Genomic DNA, 10,261 nt, shown 5'->3' with positions numbered 1-10,261 from the left:
CCACCCCGTCCCCAGAACTACACATGCTGGCTATTGTGTTTCGCAACATGTTCTCTATCTATGGCACGTCTCTACTGGGAGTTGTAGTTTTAAAAGACGTTTTCGTATTTCCCATAATAAGAAGTTGTAAGTATTAAACTGTGTACATCCCTGGAGGTTTAGGGGATAGGAAACACTCAAATTTAAAACATATAATTAATAAATGGGTGAAAATTGCTTTTGCCCATAATGGGCAGCATTAATATATATACCCACATGCCAGCTAAGGTCAGAAGAGCTTTATTTAACAGCTGGTCTTATGTTTGTGACCCCTCCTGTTGTTAATTGATAAGCCTGAAACATGCACTTGTCAAGGTTCAGAGGCAAATTTTGCAAATATGGCAGTAGCCATCGATCATCTTAAAGGTCCCATGTCATGCTTTTCTGGTTATCACCCGTCCCCTTCTATGAAGGTTTTTATGCATGTAAACGGTCTGCAGAGTCGCAAACCCTCAAAGTACACCCTGTTGCGAGTAAAACTCTAACACAGAATATACCTCCCCAAAACGCCTCGTTGGAGATACGTCATTGTCCATTCAGATTCTTCCGGGTACTGCATGATGTCAACCGTACCCGGAACGAAATGGACCAATCCGTGGAGCCGTTACGTTACGTCCGCGGAGCCGTTACGTTAAGCCCCCGCTGATTGGTCCAAATTGACCAATCCACGGACTTCCTCACACACACACTCAGTGCAAGCAGCTCTGCTGATTTCTCCTCCCTGGCTGCAGGCTGATAACAGACAGTTGGGATCGCGGCGAAATTCTCTCTGCAGACCCATTCTCACAGCGTTTATCAACCTTTCTCTTACTCAATATCAAGCCACACTTATTGTTTTTACTTCGGCTGTGACTTTGTGTGTGCTCAGGATGAGTTTGGCTGTGTTTCGCTGTGTATCGCTAAACAAGGAAACAACACCTCCACGGAGCTTAGCGCGATTCACAACGTCCCGACCAATCAGAGCACACTGTGCTCACAGGGAGGGTGGGGGCTGGAGCTACTGGAGCTACAACGAGCCGTTAAAGGCAGAGAGTGAAATTCAGTGAATACACGTAGTTTACAGAGATGCTGTTTGAGAAACCAATGTGAGTTTGGAAAATTGCACAATATAAATCTATTCTAGTAGACCTCAACAATGGAATTATGATCAGTGGAAATGGCCATGACATGGGACCTTTAAGGAATGTGTTGTATGCAGGACATTTACAGTACACTGCGGTATTGTAACTGTTACTTAATGTAAAGTCTGATGACCTCTGACTAAATGGTTAACACACGTGTCTTCTTTCGTCAGTCTGTTTACTGAAATATTTCTTTAAAGTGTAGATTTGTTGTAGCATAAATTGTGTATAGGGAGTTAGTTTTTTACAATACAGTGTCCTGAATTAGCAGTTCCCTCATAAATATATTATATTATCTTATTACCTACATGTTTAGTAGCTCAATATGCATCAAAATGAACATCTTTCAGAATCTTGTATCTTGAGAGATATCCATTCAGGAAACTGCGGCATGTCGTTTTAATGTGTATTCCTTATTCCCCGCTGCTTTCAGAACAACATGGCCTACTTTGTTATTCCCCACTTCTTGTTTCTTCTATTCTTGTTTCTTCTCTTCTTGTTTCTTCTGTGCAACAAGCCTTGTGTAAACATACACAGGTCAAAGGGGCAGCTCCTTCTCGGTGTGCAAGTACAAATCCGGAGAGCAGAAAGGGTGTTAAAGTGCTGTCGCCGTGCAGCGAAAAGAAATACCACAGCCATTCATTTTTAACGGAGGATTTAATGGAGAAGTCCTGTTCCTGCTGTCGCTCCTCCTGCTATTCTATTTGTCTGTGTTTACATCACCAGAGCAGCGCTGCAAGATGCCCCAAATGTGCTCCATTGGCTTGATTTTCACTGCTTCGAACTCCAGATGGACGTTGTAGTAAAATAATGATTACATGCTTTCGTTGTATGGTGCTATGGACAACAACACGAGAGATAGGAGGCATATACAGTACATACATGCATGTATATACATAATGTAATAACATGTATGGTAAAATAGTTTCTGCTACTTCATGTAATGTCCTTGATGATCGGTCTGCCAATCGTCATTTGCATGTAAAATAGTGATGATAATTAATTTCCTATATTTGAAGTCTTAGTTAGCCAACAGTCTCACATTAGAGGAGCTGAAACAAGCACATTCTTGGCATAAAAAAAATCTTAATTATCAAAAAACTAACTGGGTAAAATGGTTGTATTTGACTAATCAGTGCCCACTATATCATGCAAGTCAGAAACAGTATATTTTTGCTGCCATTTTATCAAAGAAATACCCATGAAATTCTCAGTGGAAACTCAAAATCTGTCTTAATAATTGTTTGTTCTTCCTCGGTCCAAATATCCTCAGCTTTCAGAATAGACAAAGGAAATGCAACACTTGCTATTCAGACATTTATTCAGGGACACATAACCAGAGGGTTTCGTTAGATAAAGACAAACCATCACTCATTTAATCTCCTTATCTTCAACATCCCTATTGTATTCCAACACAGCTCATTATAGGAAAGGCACGTTTATTTATACAGCACCTTTCCACACAAGGCAATTCAAAGTGCTTTACAAAAATGAAAAACATTAAGAGGGCATTCAAGCCTTTTGCATGTCGTTAACTGTCTTACTTACTGTACTTGTCATGGCAACTTTCTTTTACATTTGCACAAATACATAATATGTAAGACTGTGGCTTCTTGAATTTCTCTTATCATCAGTGTATTTTCAAGACTTTTGGGGGCTTTGGGACTTATGAAGGGAAGTCAATCAGGTTTGTTGAAGAATGGTTGATGATGGTTAAGTTAGTCAGGTATTTTCAGCAAGTCATTTTTTCATTAATCGTTTATTTGGCAGGGACAATGCACAGTAATGAACAGTCAAGGCATTAAAATGTGTCAAGCGTAACGGCCCGTCCACACTACAGCTTCGACAGCTTCAAAAACGGTTTCCAACGCGTCTGCCCATTCATTTTGAATGGGGTGACGTCACGTTGCCTCGCTTTTCGCCGAACTGAATTGTGGGTAGCAGAGCGGAGCTTTCCTGGCGTTTCAGGCTGCAAAAGTTGAACAATGTGTAACAGAGGAACACGTTGATATTGAGACACAGAAAAGGATGCTGCGGACAATAATAATAATAATAATAATGCATTTTATCTATATAGCGCTTTTCACAACTCAAAGGCGCTTTACAATATGAGGGAGGGTAGACAAACAAGGACAGGCAAACAAGTAAGTATAGTAAAATAAAAAAAATAAAAAGGTAGTCTAGAGGAAGTTGATTGAGAGGGGTGGGGGGTTTATGGGTAGACAGAGTTGAAAAGATGTGTTTTGAGGCGGGACTGTATAAGCAATAACATCATGAATAATCCGTCCGGGGGTCTCTATTTGGCGTTGGCTCTCCAGGTGTAACGTCAGTACGCTCAGCAGCAGGTGGAGGAAACATCAGGACATTTTGTCTGCATCCTCCCCACACTTTGCTTCCTTGCTTCCCATCGTTTGGAAAGTCTCTGTTTCCCCGCTGCTTCAATAATTCACTCATGTTCAGTTTCTGCCTGTGTGACGTTGCATCATTAAAAATAGATGATCTTTGTTGTAAGCTTGAGCGATTTCAGAGTAGCACACAGTGCACATCTTGTTTCAGTGTTGCATGGGATGTTGTGTTCAGGGAAAGGGAGGAATCTGGAGGTAAGCTGTTTGACTTCTTATCTTTAATAGTTGGCTGTGGTTGGTTGTAGTGCTTCAGATAATTGAATATACCAGGAGAAGTACTCAAATCGGCACTTAAACTCCTTGGAGGTTACTTTAAAAAAAAAAAAAAGCCTGTTGGAACTCAAACAATCCAAGATGCATTTTCAAGATGACTTCCAATGATGGCTTGCAAATGTCTTTTTCTGCAATAACATCACTTCCACTTGACTTAAATGCTCTTGCTGTCAAATCACCAATTTTTGACCACGTAGAAACCAAATTCAGACGTCAGGAGTTGTTCAGAAGATTATTTTTACCGTATCTGAGCCAAAACCAAAATAACGTGCCAATGGAAAGCCGAACATGCATGGTAGTGGGGGTTGTGGTTGTATTTTGAGGTGTAGGATTGTAGTAGCTACTTTACAGGTAGTCCTGGTTACATCAAGGTGTTCAATGACGGGTAACTTATTCTGCTAACATAGAAAACTAGTCTTAGTTAGGTTAATTGTCCCAGATTCTGTCTAATAAGCCCCATAATTAAACATGTTGTGCTTAAAATGACACCCAAAAGTTTCTAAATTGTATATTTGACTTCGCCATAGGGAAACATCATGTAATTCACTACCAAAACCCCCCAAAATTGATCTAGGTAAAATTATGTTTCATCGGCTGGAAATGGCATACATTTTTGGAAAATGGTCGCTATTTTATAAAACTCCAGTGGCTAACGGGCTTTTTTAAGCAATAGGCTTGTATCCACTTCTAAAAAGATTGTTACAGCAATGGTAAATCACGCCCTGAGAGGTGTTTGTTTGGGGGATCTGGGCCCCTGCCAGATAGATTCCCTCTGGGTCAACAGAGGACCCTCCCCAGAGAGGGAGGTGTGTTTAGGGAGTTTGAAAACTGAAACACTGAAGTGTCAAAGCAGCCTGTTTGAGTCGGGAGCGGCTACAGTACTGGGAGGTGTTTCCACTGTTGCTCCACGTTAGCAGCTGTATGCTAATCAGTGCTAATCCTGAGGCTGGCAGGTGGCTGTAGTGGAGAGCGCACTGTTGGAATTACGCAGCGACACGATGCGTTAACCTCCGCTGAGAGAGAGAGAGGAGAGTCATGCTGCTAATCTGAGGGATCTGCGTTAAAGGAGTCTATTTTGAAACCCTTTTTGTTGCCTTTTTGTGCTCTGACATGTTGTTGAAACACACTAAACGTTTGAAAATGAAGATCCTCGCCCGCTGGGACCGCAGTTCGGTGGGTAGATTTGCTTTACTTTGGCTGGTTGTTTCTTTGGTTCAGATTGTTAACTGGTTATTATCATGATATTTGTTGTTGTATCCGGAGTATTTATCTCTGTTTTTTTACGAGACATCTGCGTGTGTTGTTGTTGGAGTAGTTTTACTTCTCTATCTCACTGTTAAAGTATCTCTTTCTTTCTCCTACTTAACTCCCTCAGTCAGCACAGTTGCTCTCATTAAAATCTAAAAATGTTTGGGGTTCCCAGGTGTAATGCTCAATGACGTACATGCACATTTTTAAATAGGTGTTCACACTGGAAGATAGTTGCACAGGAAAATGTAATCATGTTTAATTCCTGCATAATTTGTATAGTGTTGAACTTTTTACCTCATACTTTCTTATTAATGGATTCCATTATGCTTTAAAGGAAATGGTGATGTGTTGAATCCATTCTATGAACAAATCCCCATTTTTTTCTATGTGTTTTTCTTTTTGCTATATTTAACTTTTTATGCCGCCAGTGACGTTTTTCAAACCATATTTATGTTGAAACTGTCTTTCTTGTATTGCCCGTCTTTTCTAGCTTTAAATATCTTTTTTAAACTTTCAGTTGTATTAAGCCTTTTCTGAAATGTGTCGTCTGTGTTGTACTAGATTTGGTCTCTCTTTCTTTTATCATTGTTTGCTCACTTTGACTTGAGTCTATGTAGTACACATCTTGTTTCTCTTTGTAAATATGATTCCTGATGAAGAGCCATAACTAAAACTATATTTCTCTCATGTGTTTTGGAATCCAGCGCTATTTTCTTCAACATGTTGACAACATTTGTATGATTACATGGTGGAGAGCAACCAACTAATCTATCATTTAAACACCAAATAAGTAGTGGATGGTGAACACACACCCTGTTATGAGACAGTGGGGCACTCTTGCAGTTACACTCACACATAGGCTACTCTGGTAGTTTTTTATATGTCTGGTAAATCTCTCAATTTTTAGCGTGCAGCCTAAATTGACCCGATTTGAAAAACACCATCTGGTCGTCTCTCATGTCTGCATGCATGTGATGTTTAAATCAGATTATGGATAAGTGAATGTTCTGTTCCTCCTGTATATTATATTACCTCTTAAATATAGCTTGTTAGCATTCTCAGGATATGCTGTGTCATACTCCTACATCAAAACACTGATGTTTTTTAGCTAAGCTTTAAATACCTGTGTCACTCTCTGTTGGCTAGCTTTAAAGTGCTACATGTCATGGTATAAGTCATGAAAAGGTTGGAGGCTAATTCTCATGAATCATAAGTTGTTCATAGGATTTACGTCACATTCACATCTGTTGAGTTACGAAATGCCCCAGTGTGCCAGGCAGGAACTTGGCATGCATCTCCAACGCATACATGGACTAAAACACGTGACTTCTTCCACACGGCCGCACAGTGTATGCTCATTCGGTCGGTTAATGGACTGTATGTACATTACATCGCACATCCAATGCTGCTGGTATTCCAGGAACAGCACACAGCCCTTCTCTGCAGCTCTGTTTCCTGTTGGACGATGTAAAGGCTCAACCTGCCTTCAATCCTCTGCTGTTTTAAATGTTGTGAGTCTTATGTGTCTCTTCTTCTTCTCTTTCAGGACTTCTCCTATGACGACTCTAAGGTGGAGTTCAACGTGGACGCCCCCAACGGTGTGGTGATGGAGGGCTACCTGTTCAAGAGGGCCAGCAACGCCTTTAAGACCTGGAACAGGTAACTAAGAGGGCACACATCAGTATTCACTGTAGAGTATCACATTAGTATACACAGTGGGTTGATGATGAAACATTTCACATCAGAGGAGCTGCAACCAGCAAATGTTTGGCATTCATGGCTTTAAAGTGTGCAATTCATTTTTTTTTTTTCTTTAAATACTGCTTTTTAGGGGTTTTCCCTTTCATGTTATATATGTTTTTGTGCATGTAAATGGTCTGCAAAGGCTAAAATCCTTCTCTCACACACTCCCCCCCCCTCACGATGTAACCCTTACGCTTTTATTGGCTAGCGCTCCAACAAATTGTACGTGATAAGGGGCGGGACATCTCTAAGCGTTAGACCAATCACAACAGAGATGGCCAGCTAACCAATCAGAGCAGACTGGGCCCTGGTTTCAGACAGAGGGTGAAAAGAGGTGCTGCAGCACAGGCAGTATGAGAAAAATAAAGAGCTTTTTGAACATTAAAGGATGTAAGCAATACAAATACGAACCTGAACATTAGTAGGATGGGTTCCCTTTAAAAAAAAAATGTAAATGCAGTGAGGTAGTGCGAGTACAATATGTTAAAATATAGTATTAAATGCTATGTAATATAATCAAGAATGTACTTCTATCTCCTCATGGTGTTTCAGCATGTTCCTGTCACTATGAGGCGGATTCAGGGTTAAAGAGTGTGTGATGTGAAGCCATGTGAGGAATTCCTCTCACATGGACACAATGTTTTTCTCCTTTGCACGCTGACCCTTAAAGATTGGAAGGTTATCCTTTCTATACTAAGTTATTTATCCCTCTCTCTGCAGACGGTGGTTCTCCATACAGAACAGTCAGCTGGTCTACCAGAAGAAGCTCAAGGTGAGTCCGTATATCTGGCAGCTATCAGCTTTCCCCGGGGTAAAGTGGGCTCTAAGTGGTTAAGTGCAACTTTAATGGAGGGTGGGGGGGGTTGGATGTTTTTTTTAGCGTTATGGTGATCTTTAGTGAAATCCATCATCTCAGTCAAGAGGTATCTGAGTGTGGCTTTCAGGTCAGTCTTCTCTGCTTGACATCAGTGTGTGTGTGAATATGTAATAGTCACGTACTCTAACTGCCAGGAAAAAAATATATATCATGAAGTAGGAACAGCTGTCTTATGTTTGTGTTGTGTTTAGGCAGCCTTATTGGTAAGCAGAGTTATTCTACATTCTATTCTATTCTAAAACTAGCAAGCCACATGAATGTCTTGGATGGATTTGAACCTGCGTCCAGCGCTACCAAACGACCAAGTGAGATATACGGCGGCACCATTTTAAGTTTTTTTGTGTTTTCAGGACTCTCTCACGGTGGTGGTGGAGGACCTCAGGCTGTGCTCCGTTAAACCGTGTGAGGACATCGAGAGGAGGTTCTGCTTCGAGGTCGTCTCCCCCTCCAAGTAAGTATTGTTCAGTATTGGATGGATTAACATGCAATAGACTCTTATGGCACTACTTCTATTCTTTTTGATTGTATTTACTTAGTACTTATTGTGTTGCACTGTTGGAGGAGCCTGGGACCTAGGATTTTCATCGACATAACTACACTGTAGCTATGTCCGTATGACATTAAAAGCCTTGAATGCAATCTGATACACACATTCATGCTCCTCAGAGGGTGAATTGTAATATCTACCCTTTTATGTCACGCCTTCATCAGCCCAGTTATACATTGTATATGTTATCGTGCCCAAGTTAATCTTTGTATCTTCTCTTGTTCCGTTATTGCCTTTTTTTGTTTATTCCATGAATATTGAAAGGCTCTTTTTCGAGGAAGTTTAAAAAGATCTGTGGCCGTTCTTCACCTATGCAAAGTACTTTCAGTATAATCCTTCCAATCTGAAGGGTGAGGTTTTTATGTTTTCTGTAAGACCTGAAACATGATGACTGTCACCCACAACCTTTTTGTTATTACTGTCAATTTGTTTATTCAAATATTCAATAAACAGAACAATTATTAATCGTTAAAATAATTTGTCCATTCGAAAATATGGATGTATATGTTATCTATTTCCTATTTCTGTTTGATGTCATATCAAACTAAAGATCTTTTGATCCAAACCCTGGGGCTAAAAACTGGATGGACCCTTTTCACTATTTTATTCTATAGATCAAACTTCTATAAACTAACAATAATGAACATAATTGTTTGTGTCAGCCCTATTAAGCATGTCATATGTCACATTATGCAGATGTGTACAGACGGAAAATTATGATTATGATAATTCTTCTGTGTGGTTTGCAGGAGCTGCATGCTTCAGGCAGAGTCTGAGAAGTTGAGACAGTCGTGGATTCAGGCGGTTCAGGCCAGCATCGCCTCGGCCTACAGAGAGAGCCCAGACTCGTACTACATAGAGGTGAGCCTCAGATATACATCGAGGTTCCTTTCCTTTTTTTCTTTAAAAAAATAAATTATTATTTAGTGATATAGGAGTTACAAGACAAGTGCATACAAATACAGTGTCACAGATACACAGAAGAAGGTAAGGTGAATTTACAAGTAAAGAAAAATAACAAAATGTTAGACATGGAGACAAAGAAGAAAACAAAAACAGTCGTTTAAGGGATTAGACATAAAGAGAGGAATAAATGACAAAATTATAATTTAAATTATATGAGTAACAATATAATAGTCATGTATCCTGGGGGGCGGGGGGGGGGGCTCGCCTTGACTCGCCTTAAAGAGCTTAACGGAATATTTAGGTTAATTTCTGCATTTTAAGCATGTGGTCTAGATTGACCCTTTTTGGAATACAGGGTCTAATCGTTTCTCCGAGATGCATGCATGTGATGTTTAAATGAAATTATAAATAAGTACCGTACAGTAGGGCATCTACTACCAGCAGATGGCTACCTTTTTAACCAGTTCAAAATATGTGTAAAAATGTATTTGTAATAAATGTCTCTGATAACCTGAGCGTATTCTGTGATCTTAAAGACTTTCTTTTCTTTGTTTTTTGTCNTGCTAAATACTGCAGTTTTATTAAAGGTCCCATGTCATGCTTTTCCGGTTATTACCCGTCGCCTTGTGTGTTATGAAGGTTTTTCTGGACCGTTTACATGCAGAAAAACCTTCATAACACACAAGGCGACGGGTAATAACCGGAAAAGCATGACATGGGACCTTTAATAAAACTGCAGTATTTAGCATCAAATATATACTTTAAAACACAGAATACTGTATGCTACTTAAATGAAGTACGAAGTAGGATAAAATCCAAAGACTCATTTAAAGTACAAGTATAAAGTAGGATAAAAAGGAAATATTCAATGAAAGAAAGTAGTATGGGTATAGTAGCTAGTAGGGTAAATGTACTTTCCAACACTGGTAAATGGTGACGGTTTCCATACAGGCTGTTCAAACTGTGTTTCTAATTGTTGTGAATAAATGATTCAGTTTGCCCTCAAGGCATCTGGAGTCTGACTACAGCTCACAGAGAAAACTTCAAAGGGGTTTGTTAATGTTCTGTACGATCACTGGGGTCAAACTGCCCCCCCCCC

General features: G+C 39.9%; 1 protein-coding gene across 1 annotated transcript; it reads left to right on the top strand.

Annotated features, from left to right (window-relative positions):
- The first annotated feature begins 4,711 nt into the window (after nucleotides 1-4,711).
- Nucleotides 4,712-10,184, top strand: LOC104953635 (arf-GAP with coiled-coil, ANK repeat and PH domain-containing protein 3-like). Its single transcript, XM_010780607.1, has 6 exons — nucleotides 4,712-5,011; nucleotides 6,636-6,748; nucleotides 7,553-7,604; nucleotides 8,060-8,160; nucleotides 9,006-9,117; nucleotides 10,158-10,184. Exons 1-6 carry the CDS (start codon nucleotides 4,949-4,951, stop codon nucleotides 10,182-10,184), a joined length of 468 nt encoding a protein of 155 aa, XP_010778909.1. The 5' UTR covers nucleotides 4,712-4,948.
- The last annotated feature ends 77 nt before the right edge of the window (nucleotides 10,185-10,261 follow it).

Source organism: Notothenia coriiceps, unplaced genomic scaffold (assembly GCF_000735185.1).
Source record: "Notothenia coriiceps isolate Sejong01 unplaced genomic scaffold, NC01 NC01_scaffold00022019, whole genome shotgun sequence".
Lineage (NCBI taxonomy): Eukaryota > Metazoa > Chordata > Actinopteri > Perciformes > Nototheniidae > Notothenia > Notothenia coriiceps.
Note: the sequence above shows the minus strand (reverse complement) of the source record. Positions and strands in the feature narration are given on the sequence as shown.